General features: G+C 40.2%; 1 protein-coding gene across 2 annotated transcripts; it reads right to left on the bottom strand.

Annotated features, from left to right (window-relative positions):
* Positions 1-3,013: 3,013 nt before the first annotated feature.
* LOC113029401 (E3 ubiquitin-protein ligase RNF31) lies at positions 3,014-23,639 on the bottom strand. 2 transcript variants are annotated; one of them, XM_026180258.1, is made up of 24 exons: positions 23,419-23,639; positions 21,440-21,645; positions 20,493-20,639; positions 20,230-20,385; positions 20,086-20,142; positions 19,801-19,927; positions 18,983-19,144; positions 18,738-18,888; positions 18,286-18,437; positions 17,277-17,413; positions 15,941-16,168; positions 15,475-15,816; positions 14,786-14,971; positions 14,492-14,698; positions 14,223-14,396; positions 13,022-13,120; positions 11,900-11,989; positions 11,618-11,732; positions 11,329-11,441; positions 10,860-10,970; positions 8,872-8,920; positions 7,444-7,540; positions 5,223-5,388; positions 3,014-4,067 (listed from the first exon to the last, which is right to left on the bottom strand). In XM_026180258.1, exons 2-24 carry the CDS (start codon positions 21,641-21,643, stop codon positions 4,020-4,022), a joined length of 3,318 nt encoding a protein of 1,105 aa, XP_026036043.1. In that variant the 5' UTR covers positions 21,644-21,645; positions 23,419-23,639; the 3' UTR covers positions 3,014-4,019. The 2 variants fall into 2 exon arrangements, with proteins under 2 accessions (XP_026036043.1, XP_026036044.1); XM_026180259.1 differs by having other exon boundaries at positions 15,941-16,165.
* Between the last annotated feature and the right edge of the window lie 1,360 nt (positions 23,640-24,999).

Genomic DNA, 24,999 nt, shown 5'->3' with positions numbered 1-24,999 from the left:
TTCCCCGAAGTCACGTGGTTTTAGAGAAAGGCTCTGCTAGCCTGACACCAGGGGGCGAAAGTGAGCACACACAGAGACAGTCAGGTCCCTGAGTATGTGCACAGTGGAGATGTGACTGAATGACTGAAGTGCAGACTTTCACCTTTCATTCAAGGGGATTGTAATAAATATTCCATTACCTGTTTAGGAATGACATTCAAAGGCTCTAAAATAATTGGACGATAAGTAAGAAGCAGATTCATGGCCAGGTAAGGCCTGGTTCCTCATTGCTGCATGACAAATAAAGCAGATATATGAGCTGGAAATGAACTAACCAGCCAGGAACACGCAAATATCCAATCAGCCAATCACGTGGCAGCAGCTCGGTGCATTTGGGCATGTGGACACAGCCAAGACAACCTGCTGAAGTTCAAACCAAGCATCAGATCAATAAAGAAAGGTGATTTAAGTGACTTTGAATGTGGCATGATAGTTAGCGTGAGTATTTCAGAAACTGCTCATGTGATGGGATTTTATCACATAACCATCTCTAGTGCTTACAGAAAATGATCCAAAGAAGGGAAAATATCCAGTGGGCAGCAGTTATCTGGATGAAAATGTTATGTTTATGACAGACGTAACACACCATGTCACAAATGTCAGATCATCTCAAGCTGGTTTCTTGAACATGACAATGAGTTCACTCTACCCAGTGACCTCCACATGCACCAGACCTCAGTCCATTAGAGCAACTCTGGTATGTGGTGGAACAGGAGATTCACATCACAGCAGCCTAGAAAGCTGCAGCTGCTGTGATGCTATCTTGTCAATAAGGGCTAAAGTCTCTGAAGCATGTTTCCAGCAAGTTGTTGAATCTAAACCATGAAAAAGCAAGTATTAGCAAATTACTGGCAAGTTGTACTTAATAAAATGTCCAGTGAGTGTATATTTAGATTGATGTTTGTGTAACTTGTCCAGACAGTCAAACAGTTATACAAGAGTGTAGTTAAAGGTCCTTAGATCTTGTTTTAACTTGTCACCATAAGCGTAAGTTTCTACCTTGTAATAGGAATATTCTTTCTGGGTCAAAATGATGTGATAGTATTCATAAGGCATATGTTTGACATGTTTTTGGCAGATTGCAGGCCAACGAGTCATTTTTTGGCAGAGGCAGTGCGATGCCTCAGGAAATGTTCTGCTGGGAATTTGAGTCCTGCCAACAAAGTGAATGTTATTTTGACACTTTCCACCTACCTAAGCAGTGTTTAGGGTCATGTTCATCCACAATCATCATGGAAACAGTATTCCCCGATGGCTGTGGTCCAGAGGTGTGGACTCGAGTCACATGACTTGGACTCGAGTCAGACTCGAGTCATTAATTTTATGACTTTAGACTTGACTTGAAAAAATGTTCTAAGACTTGTGACTTAACTTGGACTTTTACACCAGTGACTTGAGACTCGACTCTGACTTGCCTGACATTACTTGAGACTTGACTTGAGACTTGAGGATAAAGACTTGAGACTTACTTGAGACTTGCAAAACAATGACTTGATCCTACCTCTGCTGTGGTCTCTTTCAGCATTGTAACTGCTACAAAGCAAAAAATGGTTCAGGAATGGTTCGAGAAGCACAGCAACAAGTTTGAGGTGTTGACTCGACTTCCAAATTTCCCAGATCTCGATCCAATCAGGTACGTGTGGGACGTGCTGGACAAACAAGTCCGATCCATGGACTGAACAGTTGGTAGCAACATGGGGACCAACACAATATTAAGCAGGTGATCATAATGTTACACCGGATCAATATAAATATATATATACTAACAGCAGAGATTCTATAAATGTTCAATGATGTTTTTTTGACTGAATGATTAATTTATTCTTTATTCTTGTGCCTTTTTTCCTTACCTTCAGGTCCTTTTAATAAGAAAATACTAAATCTCCAAACCATCAATTCACTGTAGTGTGTTTAAATTCAAGTAAATGTTCTTTAAACCCTCTGAATGATTTTCCTTATCCTTAAAGTAAAACAAATGAATCTCACTGAAATACAATCACAGAATAATAACTAACATAAGATGTACTTTACATTTTAAATTTAAAAAGTTCTTTTTTGTGTGAACTTAAAGTTTTAGCTTGGACTTTTTTCTTTGATACAGAATTAATTAAATGTTTTATTTGATAACAGTTTTGCTTTCGCCTACAGGGTTTCTAAGTAGCGGTGCTGATGCATTCAGGAAAAAGAGGAAATCTCCTCTCCTTACACAAGTTTGTATCATTTCTTTACACTAACCTGTAATCTTATTGTTCACAAATGTAACATTTAAATTATCATTAAAAACAACACTTTAAAAGTCACATTTGGCTAAATTAACTGTATTAATGAAAACACCACAAAATCTGTCAAAACAAAGGACATCAGTAACTCCACTTTTGTTAAAATAATCATTCTATTTATTGAGATGATTTTCAACCTCATCTCCACCCATCGGTTATAAAGCAGAAAAAACTAGAAACTCTCAGACAAAATGTTAAAGATTGAAAAAACAAAAAAAACCCCAAAAAACCATTTTGGTTAATAAACGTACATTTATTCTGAAACAGACGTTTCCATTTTTTTAACTGGATAAATCAAACTGAGAGTTTATTACATCAAGAGCCAGCTCCACACCACAAATTATTTCCTTTCAAATCTTAAAATTTGTGCATCACTGCTACCTAAAAGGCACCAGACGTGAGAGCAAAAGAAAATCACAAATAAATGATTTTTTTAAAAACCCATTCCAAAGGTTTATCTCCTTCAAAATAAAACAACAAATTTCCAATACATTTAAAATAAAATAAACATGCTAATTAAAAACAGTCTGAATATAGAGAGGTGTACTACAAAGAGATAAACTGGTTAGTTGGGCATGGCGAGCTTTAAGTCAGAGTTTTCACTGTGATGAAGGTGGATCTCTTAAATGAACATGAACCCTCAAAGTGCTTTTTACTACAAGCCTCATTCACTTCAAGCACACACATTCATACAGCGCTTTTATTCTAACACACACACACACACACACACACACACACACCTGCTCTACCTCAGTGACCACAGGCTCAGTTTAACCTGCTAGATCACCATGGTAACTAATGCTTAAGGCAACCTGGTCCTGTTCTATGGAAAGCAGGACTCTGCTTATGGAGTTAACGTCAGCTTTAAACCTTGCTGTTCTTCTTACAGGGCTACATCGCCATGGTAATTTATGCTGCAGCTACACCAAAGCACATATGAAATCACCTGAAACAGTGCATCCATTCCCCGTGGAGCTCAGTGTTTTTAGTGACAGTATAAATAATAAGCATCAATCATTAAATGCAGATTTTTAGGAGAAACTTTATTTGTAGCTTTTTTTCTTCGTTTCCTGGAGTTTTACAGCAGTTTTATTATTCTGTATTCAGTCTGAATTAAACGACAAAGCCTGTTGAATTAATGGAATATTTATATTTCATTTATATTTATTGTATCCCGATGATGGAGCATTACTGAGTCTGTTTTCTGTGTTTAACCTGTTCATATTTCTCTAAGATTACAGCTTTAGTTTCCTTCATATGATCAGCTGCTGTGCTGCCAGTTTTCAGTCCGCGATCGGTCACATGCTACAAACTGTCTGGTTTGATCATTCGAGAAGAAGCTCTCATCTGCTACTGTCACGTTAAAATTGAGGTTTTCTAGGCAAGGCTAAAAGCTTTCTGTGGCACTCATCTTTGGCTTCATTTTCTTTTAAAATATATCATTCATCTCTCTCAGTGACCTCTGATTGACGTAAATGGCATTCAATCATCTTGTGAAATAATGCGTCAAACACCACCTTTAATGTGAGCCCAGACCAGAAAGCTTCCATTAACAGAGAAAGTTGAGAAGCAGCAGTTATCTCTGACTGGGATTTTAGGTTTTGTCAAGCCAGCTAAAGCGGAGAAAGCCCAGCTTTGTTGAGCGTGCTTCATAGTACACTCCTCTGATGTGGATCTGGGTGGAAAAAAGTCTGGAAGTCTTCATTTGTTTCGAGGAACTTTTTCTCCAAGAGGAACCTCCATCAGTTTCTGTGGGGAGAACAGAAATCAGCTACATGATCTCAACCAATTAAGAAAGAGTAATTATTTGTAAAGGTTTCTGTGGAGAGTGGCCTTCGAACAGCAGAAGAAACATATGACTTGCTTTGACAGGCAGTTTCCTTAAATTCATTTCTGCTTTCTTTTTAAGGACAGATGCCGTGTGACTCCCCATGATCACATATTTTTAGTAACTTTGTGTCCATGTTGGAGTTTGTTTTGAATTTTTATGAGTCATATTTTTATTCCGGTGTTTTGTTTTTACTTGGTAAAGCGTATTGTACCTTTGAATTCTATTTTATCATGTTTTGGTTTTTTAAATATACTTTTTCCAAGATTTATTTTTTATATTTTTAGTGGCTCCTAATGTTTTTCACATTGTTAGTGTACTTAAAGATGATTGTAGTAATTTTAATTGGTTAATCAATGTTTTAAATACATAAAGTAATGCTGGATGTTTTATTATTGTAGCTGATTTTAATTTTTCTTGGTCATCTGTAATTTTATTTTACTGTGAACATTTTATAAATAAACTTGATTTTAGCCTCATTCACTCATATTCATTCATTTATTTATTTGATGTATTTTTTTTATATGAATTATAAGTTAAGTTTGATGGATTTTTTCTGGTTCTCTTATAAGCTATTTTCAAATCAGCTATGTTTATCTAGCATTGCATTACATATATACTTTATATTTAATTATATTTTCTCATACTGTATTTATACTATCTTTACTTTCCATCCAACCAGACTTGGCGGACACCGAGTCGTTCCCAAGCTAGCCAACAGAGATGATCTGTGCAGCTGGTCCTGGGTCTGGCCCTGGGGCGTCCTCCTGGTAGGGCATGCTCAAACCGAGCTCCTCATTCTGTCTCTATGGAGAGCCCTCATTCTTTCAGTCACTACCCAGAGATAATGACCGTAGGTTAGGGTAGAAATTTTTATTTTAATTATTTTTTTAAATCCCCTTTTTCTCTTTTCTTTTAGTTGTTATTGCTTTTATTGACATTCTCAGAGTAATTATAGGACATTTTTTGGTTTGGTTTGGTCATCGTTTCTTTATTTTCCCCTGAATTATCCAAAGTGCCCAGTCCTACTGAACTCTCTTTGTCTGTGTGCATGAATACATTCATCGGCGTCCCACCTTGAGCAGTCGAGCTTGGTAAGCGTTGTCCTCCTCGCCCTCTCCTCGCTGTACGTCCACCTGGTACCTCTCACAGGCCCGAATCACCTCGTTGAGGTCGTAGATCAGAGCCGGGTCCAGAGAGTGAGCGTTTATCAGGCTCACCAGGTACTCCCTGTAGTGCTTACTGTGGGAACACACATGAATCTTAGAAGTTATCTTCATCAAAGGAGGCACAGATTCACCTGCAATATTTGATTTTGATTTTTAGGCGGTGTGTTGGAAACGACTTCACTCAGCTACAACCTGAACAATCCCAGTATTGACTCTGTGTTGGGTCTCGACCAACATGTGAGGAAACTATCTGACCACCACTTTACTCACAAGCTGCCGTTCAGCTGAGTCTGCTTGAGCAGGCAGTGCAGAGTGGCCCTTTTCTTTGGAAACTGCTGCCACAAATGTTGCCGTGACAGTGAACCTAAACAGTTCAAACTGGTGTGTCTTCTTGCCTGACCTGATTTACTCTCTGAATCATACTTTGGGTTTTAAAAGGAAAAAGCTGATGTTAGCCAGTTCCTGGCAGCTCTGAGCAGATACCTGGTGTGGTGATGAATTCTTTTACGGCGTCTTTGTTCCTGAACTCGTCTCAGTTTACCGTCTTCTAATGAGATTACAGTAAATCAGTCGCTCCAGGCTTTAAATCTCATTTTGTTTCTCTTTAAACTTTGGTATGTATTGGAATTTGTAAAATGTTTCAGTGTTGGGGAGGACCTGCGTACGTAGTGGTTCATCTGAAGAGGCTGAAGTGACTGAACAATGCAAGAAAAGAAATTCCAGCATCATCCTGTCTTTCCGGATCTGCTGGATTTCTTGAATGTGAACCCTGATAATCTCTCTGACAGAAGTTAAGACGTTTCTGCACCTGTGTGTATGATTTATCGCCGTCTCAAATGTCGCAGACTGTTTCCATAAAACAACATTAAAACTTCTTTTACGGTTGAACCTCAACTTGAACTAGAAGTTGAATTGGAAGCTTTTTAGGGACTTCATTGTTTAGCTCTATGTCATCACTCTTGGAGGGATGTTTCTGCTGCAGCAGGCAGCTGTTTTGAGCGGAAATTCTTTAAGATGTCACAACACACCACCAGACAGAGGCACAGCTGAACATAATGGAGCCACTGAAGAGTCACATATTTCTATCATGAGGTCAGACAGATCACAGTGGGAGCAAAAGCAAACATTACTAGCGTTTCTCCCACGTGCAAATTGCTGGTTTAAAAAGAAGATTCAACAGGAGTGGAAAAAAAACTAGCAACCAGAAAAAAACCCCAATTTGGACAAACTGGGACTTGAAGAGTGTCAGAGGTTACACGATGAGGGAGTCTTCAAGTTTTATTAAACTCTCAATGTGTGTCCCTGCTGGCTACAAACAAAGAAACGACATCTTATTCAGCCTCGGTTCCATTCATGCTAACATACTGCAGTGCTAAATGAAAAACTATAAACCAGCACAGAAGTGCAAATCACAGCATAAACATTCATCCTTACAAACAGCAAACTGGGCATGAAGGGAAATAAGAGCCGCTGCCTTTGTGCTGGAGTTAGAAAAAATACACCCGATTCAATGTAATGCTTATCTCTACACATGACAAAAAATATATATAAATCTTTAGTGCTGATTGAACCTTTATGTTTATGCTGGCCCTCAGTCATCAAAACTCCCATTTAAGTATCTCGATCACTTCCCCCTGTGTCACAAATCACCTGTGATGCTACAAGCTTCAGGGTACGGACAAAGAAAAAATACACACCAACAACTGCCTAGTAGAATAAAACCATACTCCATATATGTACAGTATACAATTATGTGTAATCAGCAGTGCTATAACATGCACATGTGACACAAGACTGAGAGCACATGCTTCTATTTGATGGGAAGCTTCACTGTCACCACTGACAGGCTTTGACTCTTTGAACACAACAGGTCAATGCAGGACAGTATACAGGTTTTGATGAGCTGTGGAAATCACATGAGAACCGCAACCACAACAATGACAAAACATCTTCATGTGTAGAAACAACAGCAGTGCGTACAAACATATTGAGAAAATCGAATATGTTGAAACAGGAATTAGCCTAAGAGCGCTGTGAGTGGCGTTCTAATTTGAAACTTCCATCGAAGCAATTAAGATGCATGAAAAACTGTAAAAGGAAGCGGACGTGGCAACACAGATTCACTCACTCGCAGAGTCCAGCTTGTCCCGGCTGTGTTTTGATGCCACACGGTGAATCCACCTGCTGACCGCCTTCATCCTTCTGCTCCATCACACCACATTCATCTGCACCAAAAACACAAAGTCAATTAAAATGTATATAAAAACCACAAAACAACAACAACAACAAACAGTCAGTGAATTCATGCTAGAGCTCATTTATTAAATACCACCTGCATTCCTACGCATGGACACTAGAACTAACAGCCCCTTAACAACATCACTGTCATATTACATCATTCCTAAACATCAGCTGTAATCTTGTATCCATTTAAATATTTCTTATGTCTAAACTCCTTATTTACTGAATATGAGCAACATTATCATCATTACTATGAGGGTGATGAAACACCATATGGACCAAAGTATTGAGCCACAGGTGTGTAAAATCGAACACTTCACCATGTAGTCTGCCTTTACAAACGCTTAGGAAGGAATGGCTCGCTCTGAGGAGCTTGAGTGTGGTAATGCAACAGGATGCCACCACAGCAGCAAGTCTGTTTGTGAAATGTCTTCCCTCTGAAATATTACACAATCCGATTGAAGAGGAAGCATTTAGGCACCTCAGCGACTCGGCCTGGTGTCGGGCCTGACCGTTAAAGAGCGGATTACACCAAGTGCTGAGGCATAGCTGCCGAGCTGCAAACCTCCCCCGCCATTAACAGCAGCACAAACGCTGTGCACCAGCAGCTTCATAACAGCTCCTGTTTGGTGTATAGCAGGCCCAGTACTTTTATCCATGTAGCGCAGTATTTATTTACAGAGCTCAATTTTCAGATATTATCATAAACAAATACACTGCTATCGATTTTCAAAGATCTAAGAAACAGACACCCTCTCTACTTTTAAGACTAGACTCTTTTCTTTATGATAAAGCTTATAATAAGGGCTGAATCAGGTGACCCTGAACCGTCCCTTAGTGCATTGTGGGAAGTCCCTCGCACCCTGAGCCTATAAACAGCCTGATGCTATTGCAGCATGTCACTCAGTTTCTTTTCTCCGTTGTTTCTCTATGGTTGCAGCAGATGGCTGCCCTGCACTGTGTCTTCCTGTTTAAAGAATATTCTTCCTCCCCGCTGTCACTAAATGCTGCTCAAAGAGGATCTTCCGATTGTTCTGATTGACTCTCTAATATCGTAAAGTCTATGGTAAAATATAAAACACTCCCTCACAACTATTGTTGTGAACTGGATATGCATGAATAAAGGTGAATGCATTTATTTTTCTTTTAATGCTTTTATTGCCAAAGTTTGTTTTTGTTTTGCACAAATGAGAAATGAAATGCTCAGCATCCGACTTCGCTTCTCTAAACATCCTGAAAAGCAAATCCGACCACTTAATTTTCAGAAATTGTTCAGTCATGCCAGGATTCCCATTAACACAAAAAACTGTTTTACCGGTCTGAGCTCCATTAGAGGGATCCGTGTTGAACTCCACACCGCTCCTCTAAGGGCAGAAAAACAGATCAATAAACACGCTGTTTACATTTAGATCGGGGACGAGCTCATCAGGTTTAAACAAACCCTCACATACCATCCACCTCTTACTTATAAATATAATAGAGCCGCAAAGAGACGAGTTATTAGTGAGGATAAATCACAAAATAAAACTTGTGTTGTTATTTGTCAAAAGGCCAAATCCCTGGTGACTCAAAGGGGAGGGGACACACCAAGCACAAACAAAGTTCTATTTACAACAGGACATAGGCTCTATTTACTATATCTGGCACAGTGGACTGTATGAACACAAGGACATTTTGTTTTATCCTTTACAATCAAATCATTTTCCCTTTTTTTCACTGCCAGTCAGTTTATCCTCCAGATGACCTTAAATATCTTCATTCCAACACAGCTGATATTACATTATTTTGTCAAAGTGCATTATATTAGAAATACATTTAGAAAATTGGATAATGTGGTTTACATTGACAGAGTACACAGAGCTGCTCAAACAATTAATAATAATTAAGCTGTAAAGGTGTAAGCTGGTTTGCGGGGAGAGCACACTAAAAAGAAAATGGACCTCTTTGAAGCCAGAAAACTATCTGTGGTTCTGTGGGACAAAGTCACAATAACACAAACTTAACTATTCCAAAACCTCTTTCTCCTGATCATCGCGAGAGCCCAAGACGAAGCATTTCCTCACCGGTCCTTTTGTTTATTCACTTCTTCTCCTCATGATTTCTTTGATAACATTTATCATCTATTAACAGCTTTACTTTCAGCATCTGTATGAAAGACGCTGCTCGACTTTACTTAAATCCCACTGGTAGTGAGATATGAGCTGGAGTCAGGGTAAAAAAAAAAAAAACGAGAAATGTTTAAATATTGTTGTGGGAGACATTTTTTGTGTTGTTGCCTTATGTGTGCTACTAAGGGTCACTTTATAGTATGGTGTGTTTATGGGACTGTATTTAAGGTAGACACATGTAATTAGCGCCCGGTGTTATTGGTCGGAAGAAGCAAACAGATTGTGACCGCTGCGCTGTTGTGATGAATGACGTTGATAAAGAGACTGTGGAACAACAAATACAAGTGATGGCAGTGCAATAATATGTTAAACAGACAGGATGAGTACGGCTGGAGTTATTAGACTGTGACAAGTTTCATTCATAACAGTGGCGTCGTGTCACCCCTGCCAACGACCACCTCAGTGGCTTTTATATTCCATTTCGAATATCAACGTTTTTTCTGGTTAATCTGCCCTGGATCACCTGCAGGTCATTTAATATGCTGCTGCTAGGCTCACTACTGGGTCTCACACCAGATCCACCACTCGCCGGCTTCCTGTTCCAGTGCAGCTTTAAGAAAGTGAATTTGAGCTCTTTTAAAATATTCACCTGAGGTCAGCTGACCCAGAGGCCTCCCAAAGGTCAGCTAAGTCACATGTTTTGTGGCAGTTTCTGCTTTTCTGCAGTTCATACTCTGCATTTTGATTCTGTTTCCCTTACTATAAGTTTCTGCAATGCATTTCAATTCTTTAAACTCTGCATTGTCTCAGATTATTTCCTGTAAAGCGCTCTGTGATTCCTGTCAGTATGAACAAACATTTCTCGCCCGCTGTCTGCTTCAGCTCATGGCCGACTGCCATCTGCTTCAGGTAACACAGGAACTGAACCATCTCTCATGGAAAGCAACAGTTTAAAATAAAAACAATTTACTGGGTGAACAGCAGAAGAAAATACATGTGTGGTTTGTGGTTTTTAGCTCAGCTGTGAGAGGACAGGTGGAGCAGGATATTTTAGAGAGTGGAGCCAGGTGGATTCAGCGGCACAGCTGTCAGCTGATATGTAATCCACGTAGGTCGGCTGCAGCTTCCTGTACAACAATCAGCAATGCAAATAATGCAAACAATGCAAAGAAACATACATACGTGAGCGTCTCACCTGTAGAAACGCCTGTAGTCTGGGAGGCTCCCAGTCTCTAAGATAGAAGAGGCAGTCTCGAGGGTGATGAGCGTGCAAGCAATTGAGAGAGCAGTCAGGCTTACATTTAGTCTGCAAAAAAAGGAGCAGCAGGTTTTAGTCAGGTTAAAGAAAATGTTACACTTTTAACTAAAAATTGCAACACTTTAAGATGTGTAATATTTGTCTAAATATATCAGTCTTAAACCAAATTGTATGAATTTTCCAGACATTAGAAGATGAAGAATGAACCAGAGGATGTGTCCTGAAACAAATGAGACTGCAACCTGCAGCTTGTCTCATACAAAGCACATCCTCCCAACAGGCTCAGCCCTCTTTCTAGAGCTGTGATATTATGGAGAATTGGAGCTCAAGCCTACATGCCACTGATATGACAAAGAAAAAGGGGGCTGTCTACCATACAAACATTCATCCTATAATTCACCCTCACCTTGTGGTAGGGGTTGTTGCAGCCACTGCAGAACTGGTACCTGCACTGCGAGCAGCTGAAGTGCATGCAGCCGCCCTTCGTCAGAGCGTACTGGAACCTGCAGTGAGGACATGCTGCAGGAAGATGAGATAAGAGCGAAAACAGGAACAATTGGAACAGATGAAAGCACACATTCAAACTGTGTGTCTGTGTGTGGTGAGGGAAGCTGACTGATGTACAAACAGAGGAGCCAAACATGGAAATGAAACTTGTGGTTGTGGTTTTAGGTCGAGTCTCTGGCAAGCCTTACTAATTCCGTTGTCTCTCAGATAGCCAGCCAGTCCCTGTCTCTGGTATTCCGGGTCATTCTCCCTCTTCCACAGTTGGAACTGCTCGCAGGACACATCCTGGTGCTGAGGTTCCCACTGTGACCAGAGAAGGGGTTAATGATTTGAGTGCTTCCTGTACTGAAGTGGCAAAGTTTCAAGGTTGCATGTGGAAACTTCTGAGACCTCTTCCTTATTTTTAATCAAATGTAAGATAAGATAGACAGCTCCCATGCACAACGGAAAATATTTCAGATTATACTCACAGGTTTCTTGCACTGAGCACAAAAACTCTTGTGGCAAGACAGGCATGTGACCTTCAGTTGGTCTCCCTCGTTGATAAACCCAGACGTGCACTGAGAAAGACAGGAAAGAGAAATGCAATAAAGCTAAAAATCCCTATTAGAAAAGGCTAAAAGATCTCTGCTTGGTTTTAAATAATCAGTAAATACACGGCTGCAGAAAATGAAGGGAAAACGGCCATTAGCAGCCCGTTCTTCTCACTGATGACAGCAGGTTCACACTGAGCACATGTGACAGGCGTCAAAGAGACAGTGTAACAAACCTGCCTGAAAAAAAATAAGTAAATAAAAAATCGTCCAGCGTGCCCGGTCTGGCAGTGGCTCTGTGATTTTCTCTCCCATAATTTGCAGAAATCTGAGCTGATGTGATTTTTTTTTTATTGATTTACTCTTAACAGGATAAGATTTCGATTTTTTTTCCCCCCCAATACACCTGATGTCAGTCCATTACTAGGCCGCTGATTTGAGTGGACTCAGGAGGCTCTTTGACTTTCTAAATGAAATCATATGTGGTGTTTTATCCATTTCAATAATGTGCTCATCCAGAAAACAGAGAATACAGCTGTACCAGGACTGGCTGCGTTTTTTTTTTTAAACTTGTATCATAAAACTAAACTAAAGTACCTACAAAGGCTGAAATAACACAAAGCGTTTGTGGATGTTCAACTTTTCCTCCACACTTCATGTAAGTTAACAGGCCAATGATTATTTTCTAAAACAACAACAAAAAAAACAACTGTAATCTACAGCACTAACATCCAAAGTTCCTAATTCCTTATTCTTTTAATGTTTTCAAGAAAATTAGTTTGTTTCTTTACTTAATCTAACTCCATATATAAATTTCAAACAACTGCTACAACTACAGGATAAAACTAGATTATTTTGACTCTGAGGTGCGTTCAAGGATTGTCTGTCCTTGTCTGGTTACACTGTCAATAAAATCCAGGCTTCAAAGACGGAGCTTAAAATAACCCAAATTATGTGTTGTATGAAAACTATGGAATGCAAATTACAGGGTGGAAATCTGATTGTTAAGAAGATTAAACGACAGGGGCGAACAAGCAGACTGCGTTACGGTGAACTCACATGACAGCACCACATGAACTTGGGGTCTTTCATGAGAGCGTGCTCGGTCAGCTTTTTGTGGAACAAATCGTACACCTCGGGCTCCAGGCAGTCCCTCAGCTGGAAAACAAAACACGACACGAGGCGTCGCCGCGTCGTTATTATAAGACGAAAAACAGCTGCAGGTTTTGATACTAGTTTAATGTCATTTTGTGCACTTTAAACAAAACATCTTCCCCCTCTGAGCACTTCACCCTGTTTAAAAATGACTATGTTGAGATAAATGCAATTATCATGCATGATTACAATCCACAGCATCTTCTAAGAATAGCTTAAAGAGCTAAAAATCTGTTTACAGATCAAATTCTGTCTTAATAGCTGAAACAAAGCTCCATTCTCCCATCAACCCACAAATAACCCCAGTTTCATAATTTCTTCATAAGTACTTATGATCACATGGAGAATCAGATGCAAACTGAAATCTTGGCCCTTGTATCTGCAGACGACACTAAAAGCCCCTGAAGTGTTCCCCACAGCCTTGCATACAGTCAGGAAAAGATGTTCAAGCTGCAGTTCGTGAGTAAATAATTATAGTACGCTTAATCTGTTTATACAGCTGTTTATATTGCACATCTGTTTAGGCTTTGGGAAATATGATTGAGACTTTGTCTGTAGTTATTTCTCACATGTAGCAGGAGACAATTCACATCAGGCATGTTGTCGTCTGTGGAAATACTCTGAGGTTTAGGCAAAGGCAGCTGGAGCTGAGAGAGGCAGGACACCCACTTTACTACTAATTCAAGCGGCCATTATCCCCTGTGCTTCTCTCACATCAACACAAAAGGACACGGCACAGACTTTGTAGCAGAGAGAGTGCAGGTCAAAGTGTTTATTATGTGATATGATGCACATGCGCCTCCAACAGGAAATATCTAGAAGAGTTCAGGGCTCAGTGAACGTGTGAAAACAGCTTTTCACAGGCGTGGGGAGGGAATTTGAATCCGGACTGCTGCACTAGTGCCATGTGGCACGTGGTCTCTTGCTCATCCACTGAGCTAAAGTGTTGCTCAGAAATGCCTTTTATTACTTTAAATATGCTCTGTGTCATGTATTTGTAACAAAAATAAATGACCTGTTTAAAGATGCATCTGGTGTCTCTTGTTAAAAATCCTATTTAGGACTTTTCACGTTAACGTTTCCGGCACATTTCCTCTGAGTTCACCTGTATATCCAGCGTGGAGAAGTAGCTGTCCAGCTTCTCTGGGTCGTTGATGTCGGGTTCGCAGCAGCTGGGACACACCATGTCTCGGATGTGTTTGTCTCTCACGGCGATGGTAAAGTGGGCCTTGAAGCATTCGAGGCACACCGAGCACTGACAGGACGTTAGAGACTGCATCTGGAGTACCAAGGGGAAAAGAAAGAGACTTTAAGAGCTGTGCATTAAACATAACTGGTTGCTGCGGAAACAGATCGCTCTCCCCGATGACCCACCTTGCTGCGGGGGAAGATGCTCAGACAGATGGGGCACTCGTTGTTGAGGAGACGCCTGATAAAATCTCTGTCATGTGACTCCTTCACGGCTTGCACCACATCCTCCAGGGAGTAGCTGACACCCGGCTCTTGGAGCAGTGACAGGACGAGCTCGCAGCGCCCCCAGCTGGGCAGGTCATACAATGCCAGCAGCCGCCTGCACGTCCTCTGAAGGGAGCAAGCCAGGTCAGCACAGAGGTTTATGTTAAAATGAAAAAGATACACGTCAAAACAAAAATCTCTTTCTAGTCAAACCTGTTTGTCTGGGTGTGCGGGATCAATCGGCGGCTCGGGCTGGGCTGTCCAGATTCGCTGGTGGAAAGCTTCCAGCAGGGGGCGCTGAAGCAGAGACAAAGCCCCCTGCATCTCACCTCCACTCTGCCGCAGGGCCTCCTCGCATTGGGCCACATCTTGGAAGCCCAGAGAGTGAAGCTCCTTCATCTTCACCCAGCAGGAACAACAAAAACAAAACAATGAAACAAAGGAATCACTTTAAATGGCTGCAGTGAACATAAAAGACTCACATCAAGAGTCTTTACACTGCTGATAAACAATATTAAAAACAGGCATTTGCTCTTTCACCAGTAAAGAGGTTTGAATCTCACCAAACAACAGGTGAGAGGTCCCAGCAGTGTAGTGAAAACTGGGAAGTTCCCAGCAACAACTTGGATTTTTTACATTTTCATTTTAATCCCTGTGAAGTTTAAGTTATAACCAACCACATGTTGTGGAGAAAAGCAAACAGACATTTTTGGATTTTGAGGTGTGTCAAATGATTTTCTTAAATCAAAAGAAACAATTTTCTGTCGTAATTCACAAAATATTTGCAGTATGAAGGTTAAAAATAAAAAGAGTCCTTTTTGAGATAGAAGGAAGAAAAGTTCATACTTTCTTTTAACAATAAATATGTATTTAAAACTTTAATGTGCTTTTAATTGTCCCACCTTTTCTTTGCGGTCTCTCAGCAGCTCTCTCACGGCTTTGTCGGTTTCTCCTCCTGTTTTTAGCCACGCCAGCTTGGCCTCAGCTCTGGACAGCTTCATGCTGTCACCTATGGAGGTCGGACCGCTCTTCTCGGACTCGCCTCCGTCTCTCTCCAGCACGGGCTGCGTCCCGACACGCCCCATTTTGTAGTTCAGTTGGACTGAGGCGGCCATGGCGCAGATTTCATCCAGCAGGTGAGGCAGCTCTGAGGTCAGCCAGTCACAGGGGTTAACGTTGCTGCCACCGCACGCGCCCAGAGCGGCGTACACCTCCTCTGGGCTAATGCCTCGCTGTTCTGCTTCCTGTGAATGAGAAACGTAATGCATCTTCTCTTTTCCAGCGTTTCCATTCTATAATATTGTAATTTATTTTGAAAAATGTCATTTAAATGTTTTGAGGTGAGTCTGTGTGAAACGTTTGCCATACTCTGATGTGACGGACAAGAGCGAGCCCGTCTTCTTTCATCGTCTTCTGCCTCTTCAGCTCCAGGTTGACTCGGGGCTTCGGCTGTGGCCGGTCCTTAGGTCCGCACGGCGTCTGCTGGAGAGACTGGGGCAGAGAAAGTCCACCAGAATCTTTAGGGGACATGTTGCACATCTCACACACTGTGGAGGCCTTGGTGTTAGCGAAGGTGCAGAATTGGCAGGTCCACTGCTAGAAGAAGAAAGAAAAGCATGTAAAGCAAACACTAACAAAAACTGATGACTTCAAAGGCTTTGCTGGGACACCTCCATCCTCACTTAAACTAACCTGAGTGTAATCCAAGTGAGAATGGCATTCGTGCTTTAAGTTATGTCTGACATTATGGTAATATTTTCATGTGTAGCTTAAACTTGACTTTAATGCTATAAAAAAAGGATTAAGTCCTCCTACTATCTGTGGACAAGGTCTAGATATCTGATTGGTAGGTGGTGATTCAGGACGTCATAATGATCCTGACCATGATGATGATGACAATATGGATCCTGGTCTATTGACTAATACAAGAAAAACTGACTATATCTAGAGATAGGTACAGCTGTTAAGCTTAAAGAACAGCAGGTGTAAGACAGAGGCTACCATGTAAAACAGCGGTCCCCAACGTTTTCTGCGCCACAGACCGGTTTAATGTCAGACAATATTTACGCCCAAGACAAAAACTGTGGTATTTTGTAAATATAATAATAAATGAGAATTCACTGTGTAATTGTGTAACTTTATTAGCAGCGTCCTCCTAAAATGCGCCAACTACATCCTCCTCTCTGGTCGCTATGGTAATATGTAAATATTTCTTTCAAAACAAGACGCACAACTACAACACGGGAAAAGACCCAGGGAAACTGAGTTAACGATAAAAACCCTGAAACACAAATTTCACACCCGGGCCCAAACAACTCATGTAACTGGTACCGGTCTGTGGGCCGGGGTTGGGGATCGCTGATGTAGAATGTCTTACAAACAAGGTCAAACCTAAATATATTGTACATACGATGAAACAACAACATGAGTTAGCCAAAAACATCTCAGAAACATCTAATCAGCAGAATAATTTAACAGCAAATTAATGTTTTTCATTAATCGGTCTTCTTATGAATTCTCTACTTCACTGAAAACCCAACAACAAGTGACTGTAGATAAATGTGTTCCCCGCAGAGCTAAGACTAACAGAAAAGGTTTTCATTCAGCAGGAATCTGTAGTCTCAGTCTGTGCCAACGCTCAGCACAGTAAAGACTGAGAAAATAAGAAACAGGTTAGTAGCGTTATCAGCAGCAGGAGACAAACCTTTGCGTCAGACAGAGATCTGAGGATGGACATGTCAGAGGAGACCGGAGGGCGAGTGGCCAGACGGGGGCGCTCACACACCTCGCAGAGGATGCTGCTGCCCTGATTCATCACAGTGCAGCTCTTACACTGCCACTCTGAGAGAACGAGCACCAACACAGTTCAGTTCAAATCAAATAGTTTTCAAACTTTAACATATTATGCAGAATATTTATGTAAAAACAAATGTTTCCTCCATAATAAGTTAAAGTTCGGTGCTTTTAATAAGTTAAAAGCATTTCTACTTTAACTCGAGGGCACAGGGCGTCTGAAAATTAAACTTAAGCCTTTAAGTCAACCTTAATGGCACCTTAAATAAAATTTAAGACAAAACTTCCTGAGGCTTGAACTATTCCTTTCACCACCAGGGGGCACCAGTTACCAGCGTGTATCTCTTTTCAGCTGCCCACTCATATTTAAGAGATTTCCTCTGATGTGACCTTGATGACCTCCCTAGTTTAAAAGAAAGGTGACCTTGACCCTTGGCACCCCCCTAGTGATACAACCTGGTATTACATGCAGTGCAGTGCATGAATTCTTTAACCACAAACGCATAGTGTTTGATGTTATTCTCTTGAAAGCTTTAGTTAATTTTGAAAGGTTTCAGCTCTTTTAAAATACAGAAATTTACTATAAATACCTTTAAAAAATATTGCCTGAGTGTGTGGGCAAATAAGTCAAAAAATACTATGTTTATCTTAAGCTATATCTTAAGTTTCATTCATCCTCAAAACAGGGATTCCTGTCCTTAGTGGGAACTTCTAGGAATTGGTTTCAACCACAGAGAACAATAATAATAAATAACAATTTCCAACCATTTTTTCTTACACTTGGATCTTCCCCTTTTTCTAAAATAACAAAGAGGGTGGATAAGCAAGTGAACTTTAAACTCTATAGGGCCTTTTATAAGCAAATGTGTTAATTCACAGACACCCTGTAACCTGCTGCGTGTGTAAACCTTTGCTCTTACCTGCATTCGGCGATGCAGGAAGTGACATGGTGCTTTCCAGAACAGTGGACACAGCTGTGGCGAGTCGAGGCCGTTCGCAGGTCGTGCAGAGAACGGCTCGCATCTCGTTCACTGTAGTGCAGTGAGAGCACTCCCACGGGGACAGAGACGGGCTGAAAAGCAGCGGAGAAGGACAACATTTTTTTTCAGCTCCTAACAAGAACACGTCTTCAGCTAATCTTCATTTCCTCCACAGCTGCAGATCCCCAGATGTGATAAAATACATTGTTAAGACATTTCAGGGATCTCTAGAGACCCTGGTGTTTGATTCTCAGCAAAAACCTTTGGAGTTTTGATCAAACAAAGTTGATCCTTTATTGTAACAAAGGAAATGGTGAACAAATCCAGCCTGTGTCCTTCCTGGCTTTGATCTGCTGCCAAATAAAGAGCTGAATGTGGGTTTTTCTTCTCACCTGGATGTTTTAGCAGGTGTAGTAATGGTCCTGTTGTGCCCTTTACGATCAGGGTGGGAGTGGTACAGCTTGTCGCACTTCAGACACAACCTCTGGAGGCATGTGGCGCAACGAGCATGGACAGCAGAAATTCCACAGATGGTGCAGGTGTCTGCAAGAAAAAGACGAAGAGTTAAAACAGTAAGCAGCAAAAAACAAGCAGAGCCGAGGTTTGACTTTTGTTTTGCAGATGTAACTCGGCCTACTTTGTTTGGTTTGCTGTAATTTGTCCCTCTTGTGACTGGCTCTGTTGGGGTGTCGGTGGAAGAGGTCATCGCATGCGTCGCAGAAATGTGGATTGTCACATGACGAGCAAAACAGAGACGCGTCTCCGCCGCACAAACTGCACCCGCTCACTGCAGCAGAGCCTGGAGACAAACACGAAACAGACCACATTTTTAAAACATATCAGGTCGTTGCCATTTTTCACAAAATTTAAATACATCCTCAGATAAACAACACCACAAAATATTCCTTACATTTGACTCTTAAATACATTGGTATACTGAAGAGTTCATGGTTTACTCAGTGTCTGCAAGATCCCAAAATTATCTCCTCTCCACCACTGTGCCCGGTAGGTGTCATGAGGTGTTTGTGCTGATATGCTGAGTTTGGCCCACTCTGTCCAAAGGACATTGTTCCAGGAGTCCTGTGGTTTGTTTAGACGTGTTCAACTTTGCCATGTTCTTCTTAAAGAGAAGAGGCGTTCTCCTGGCAACCCTTCTAAATAAGCCATACTTGTTTTTGTTCTTAACATAATGACGCAGTGTAATACGTGATATGGAAACTTTAGACCTGAAAGAGGGTGTACTTTTATTTTACCATAACTGTGCGTCTTCAAAAATGCTATACAAAGTTTATAAATTGCTTCGGAGCACAGCAAAGTTTCTAAAAAAGCTTCTTAACTTTGTGGCATCAAATGAAGAAGAAACTAATTTGGTTAAGAGTTAAGAAGAAAAACTGCTGGAATGAAAAAATAAATAAAATAAAAACTCCCAGGCCATCAGGTGTGGCAGTAGCTGACCTGTTGAAGGTTTTGGCACCAGAGCAGGTTTAGGAGGAAGAGGCAGGATCAGAGGTTTGTCCCCCTGCTGCTGCTGCTTCTTTTCCTCTACGGGAAGCTTAGCCACAGAGTCAGTCACCATCTGAGCCTTAACAAAAATAAATAAATATCAGCATGACAAACAAAACGAATGAAGTCTGAAAAGGACAAATATTAAAAAACAGATTATCTTAATTCAGCCTGTTTTTATCTTTAATGAACTTAAATGAACTTTTCGGCCGACAGCCTTTTGAAACGTGTACACACCTTTGGGATGACGAATGGGATGATTTCTTTGAAGTGTTCTAGGTGAGGATGAGTGCCCTGAACAAACAAACATAAGAAAATGGAACATCAAAACTGCACGCACATGTTACCGATGATCAGATCTGCTTAGGAGCCGATACAAACCTTTACTATCATATCCACTTCCGTGCGTAGCGTCATGACCTCCAGCGTCACCGCTGCGACTTTTTCAGTATCCGGATCCTCGACTTCGTCGGGAAAGCTGAGGCCGTCGACCTGCTGGTTAGTGTAACCGTAGAGATAGAGGACTCTGCGGCCTCCCTGTGGACCAAAACCCACATTTCAATCCTAATCTTTTAAACAAAACTTAAAGGTTCTCAGTCAAAGTTTCTGCACAATCTTTGGACACAATGGAGTTTTTTCCTCACTTTGATGGCATCCACTGTAGTCCTGAAAACAGGATTGTTGTGCTTGACACTCCTCCAGTATCTGGGTCTGGTGGGAGAGGTCAGGTTACAGCCATACTTCTCCAGGATGCTCAAGGCTTTGATGAATCGATTCAAAGACTCCAGGACCTGGTGAGAAGAAAAATGAGTATTGATGTTAATCAGTTTGCCTCCATTATTCCATCCAAATGAATTATTTGTGATGATTTAGTTAACAACAATGTTACAATGAATCACAGCTAGCAGATGAGGCTGGTATCAAATGCAGGTTAAAAAAAGAGCTTTCATATCCTATCCTATTCATATCTCCTGTGAATTACTATGCAATACAATACAAGCATCCAGGATACTAATACTTGTTTCTGTTTCTCTATGTCATAGACATTGAAGTGATGCAGTTTTGCTGCTGAAGCTATGCTATATCCCATGATATCGATACTCAAACTTGATTACAGAAAAGAAAAATGCTCCAAACACTGACTTTATTTTAAGCTCCTGGTTCTGTGTGACATAATAGAGAGGGAAATCCCTATTCGGCCTTCTCAAAATCTTTTACAGAGGGGTAACCAAACAGAAACAAGCTGACATAAATGGGGAGGGGCTAACAGCTCGTTTCAGACAGAGGATGAACTGTCAAGTCCCAGTGTAAAATGCATAAGGATTATTTTGAATAATGAATGATGCAAAGCTACTGTAGCAGTTTAAGATTGGAACAAATTTACTAACAGAAGCCACAGTGCTGAAGATAATTTTTCACTCCCCTGTGGATATCTTCATCTTTGTTTTCATCCAAAAAAATCAAAGATAAGTGTCACAAAATCTTTTTTCCTTAATAAAAAAAAAAAACTGAGTAGACCTTTGGGGATCAAACAGACACAGAAATGTTACATCAAACTGCACTAAAGCGATCGTTTAAGAGAAAAGATTACCTCCTGTTTGTTACGACCTGCCGAGTTCTCCTTCAGCATAACCTCAGCTGAGACGTGGCGGTACTTCTCCGACAGAGGCAGCTCGATAGTGGCCATCGTCTGAACGTCGGCCTTCACTTCCTGAGCTGAACCCGAGGACGAAAGGAGAGACTGGGCTCTTCTCCTGGCCTCGTCCAGCTGGACGGACGCAGGACTGCTGCTCATTGCTGTTAGAAAGAGAAGAGAACTTTTTAGAGATCGTTCCAGGGCTTCAAAATCGAGGATCAGCTGATTTATTTGGTTTGGAAAATCACTGCAAATTCGCTGTTATTTTCGGTCTGTGAGACGGTTTTTGTAAAAGAAATAACTGATTAGAGGAAAACATAAAAGTCACATTAATGTGCGGCGAGACTCAGCAAAGACTGCCAGAGGAGATCAAAAAGCTAAACTCACAGTGTAACCTCCAAATTTCAAAATACATTAAACCTCAAAATTCCGATAGCGTTTTGTTAAGATGACCAAGACACTCAGTTTATTATTAAATATGATCTGTAAACTACTGTAATAAAGCTTTGCAGGTGTGGCTGTCTGCAGGTGGAGAGCAGGTCCCCTGCTGGTTCCAGCCACGCCTCATTCCACGTTGTTATGCAGGGACCGTTTGAGGCCTCGGGCTGTTTTCTGTCTATCTTACCCTGCTTTCCTGCAGGGTTAAAGATGTCCAGCTTATTGGTGTGTCTACTATGTCAAAGTTCAGTCATGCAGTTTTTATAGATGATTTGTATTTACCAATAACAATCAGGATAAATAAAGATAATATATAAATCATTACCACAGCATCAATATAAGGACCCAAAAATGTCAGCAGATTACTGAAATTATACAAAAGCTCTACAAAGGTTCCCCACAGAAAACTAAATCAGGAATAAGAGTGGAAAGTTGTTTCTGCCAGTGAAAAAAAACAAAAACAAAAAAAAAAAACACTTGTAAGTCAAAAATTTGGGTTAGATATTGAAATTTTGAGATAGTAAGTATTAATCTTTATTATGGTGGCAAAACAAGACTCCATACCTGAGAGCCACAAAAACAGGTATTTACTCTAAAACATCTGTAGGAACGAGGTCAAGTAGTTTTCTACATAACAAATTTTAAATTGACTCTCAAAAAATGATGCTATAAAAACACCTAAAAAGTTGAGCCCTCGTCTTCACTTGAAAAATGACTTTTGAGAAGTCTAATAACAGCAGGGACCTGAACTTTCTGACCTTTCCCATAACTCCTATTATGAAGGGCATCACTCCATAGTTTCTTTTTTATTTTATTTTTTTTATGTGAGCTGGTCAAATAAAAGGAATTTGATGAAATGACCCAATACACAGAAGTCAAACACAATGGTTTCATAACAGTGATTACCTGAGTTACCACCTGATTTTTAGACGTTCTTCAACTACATAGTATTAACGCCTGATCACAACTTTTCCACGTGTTCACAGATTAAATACTTAATATACTTTAACAAATACTTATCCTTAAATAAAAAAAATAAAAAAATAGCTAGGTGCAAAACTTGCAACCTTGTTTATTATTTTAAAAATCAATCCAAAAATGGCCAATCCACACTGAAAAAGGACACGAGTGGCAGAGGAAGGATAACAACAGGAAGGATCAACATTCAGGTAAATCAAACAGTCATCGGTGACCTTTATAATTGATAATTTCACTTTTAATAAATCATGTGATCTGATGGGAAAGTCCAGGCTAATCATAGTTTCAGAGGTAAACAGTTCAGTATCACATCACAGTCGCCACTTTAAATCCGCTCCCTGCTACTTTCTGTACAGTAAAACATCAAATTAACTGGACCCGACGGTGGATTTTTTTGTCACTTTGACCGTCTTGAAGTCCCAACAATAACAATTCACAGCAGCTGAAAACGAAACTCTAAAAACAGAAACTTTAACACAGCTCCATAACTTAGCTTCATATCTGATCAGTTAACTTACCGCCTCAGCTGTTCTGGCCTTCTTTTAACGGTTATTTCTGTCGCCTCTTCTCCGAATAAAGTCTTTACATTTCCGCCAGTAAAGTCAGCATGTTTTAGATTTCAAGCCAGCGGTTAGACCCTCTTCTACAGTGAGCTCCTTCAGTCTGTCTGAAGCTAGCTTTATGCTTTAAACGCGGAACTCCTCCATACTTCCGGTCTGATTGTGATCTTTTCAAAATAAAAGCGGTATTCCAGTAACAGTAGTCATGAAAATGATTAACTTTACTATGTATGTATTTATTTATTAAGCTCCCAGTTGTATCATGCCTAAAAAAAAATTTAAATATTTAATTAATTATGACCAGCGACCAAATTATTAAATAATTATTTAATTAATTTTGTAAATATTTCATATTATATTTACATTTTTGTTAGTTGTGACACATTTTACCAGCTTTTTGGACAAAAAAATGTGCCTGAGTCTGGTATTTTATTATCTGTACTATCTTTGAAAAATAATCATCAGTGATGCAAATTTGTATTTTTCATTAGTTATTGCATTAATTTTCGTTGTTTAAAACTACTAAATTATTTAAAACTACTAAATTAAGAAAACCTAACAAAAAAAACATCCCCTCCACTCTCGCTGGCCACTTAATTAGTGACACCAGCTCAGCTGCTTGTTAATACTAATATCAAATGAGCCAATCATAAGGCAGTAACTCGAACTGAGCATGAGAATAGTGTAAAAGGTGATTTCAGTGACTATGTCATGGTTGATGTTGCCAGATAAGCTGGTTTAAGAAACTGCTGATCAACTGGGATTCCCCTACAAAATCCTCTCTAAGGTTTACAGAGAATGGTCTGGAAAACAGAAAACATCCCGTCAAAGGCAGTTCTCTGGGTGAAAATGTTGATGCCAGAGGTCAGTGAAGAATGGCCAGACTGCTTAAAGTTGCTAACAAGGCAACAGTAAATCAAATAACTTCTCATTAAAATCAAGGCATGCAGACGATCATCTCTGAACGCACAGCACATCGAACCTTGAAGCAGATATGCCACAGATCTGAAGGCAAAAGAAGGTCTAACTTGGTACTACCAGTGAGTGCCACTTTATTAGGTACAGCCACATTTTTATTTAGGTTCATTTTAAGTGAGTAAGTAATTTCCCATTTATTTTTCTTTTTTCTAAAGTATAGTTTTATTTTATTTGACTTAAAAGAAATGTGTCAGCTCATAAAAACCTTTAATGTTTCTCAAGTTTCTTGACCAATCGAAAAAGAAGCTACTGTGCAAAGTCACGTTCATTTTAGCACAATCTTCTAGAAGTATATATATTACATCCAACGTCATTCATTAATTTTGCTCTTACTCTGATGACTTGTTGACTCCTTGAACTCCATCAGCAGATTAAGCTCCTTCATACAAATACAAGACAAAAGACGCGTTCAGGATGAGGCAATGAAGATCATAATAAGTAATCACATTTTGTTTAAACCACATGACTTTTTTTCATTGGCTCAGTTTCATTTTCTTTTTCAGTTTCTTTTGTCAAAGGTCCTTTAGGGGTGTGAAAGAAATCAGCTTTATACTGTAACTG

This window comes from Astatotilapia calliptera, chromosome 9, assembly GCF_900246225.1.
Source record: "Astatotilapia calliptera chromosome 9, fAstCal1.2, whole genome shotgun sequence".
Classification (NCBI taxonomy): Eukaryota; Metazoa; Chordata; class Actinopteri; order Cichliformes; family Cichlidae; genus Astatotilapia; species Astatotilapia calliptera.
This window is presented reverse-complemented; position numbering and strand designations above follow the sequence as displayed.

What these genes read in the sequence shown, in the direction of transcription:
- LOC113029401 (XM_026180258.1), bottom strand. Translation starts at nt 21,643, where the DNA reads ATGAGCAGCAGTCCTGCGTCCGTCCAGCTGGACGAGGCCAGGAGAAGA. An exon ending in GACTACAGGCGTTTCTACAG is followed by an intron (nt 8,921 to 10,859) that starts GTGAGACGCTCA and finishes TTCTGCCCTTAG; the next exon opens with AGGAGCGGTGTGGAGTTCAA. An exon ending in CTCTAATGGAGCTCAGACCG is followed by an intron (nt 7,541 to 8,871) that starts GTAAAACAGTTT and finishes TTTTTGGTGCAG; the next exon opens with ATGAATGTGGTGTGATGGAG.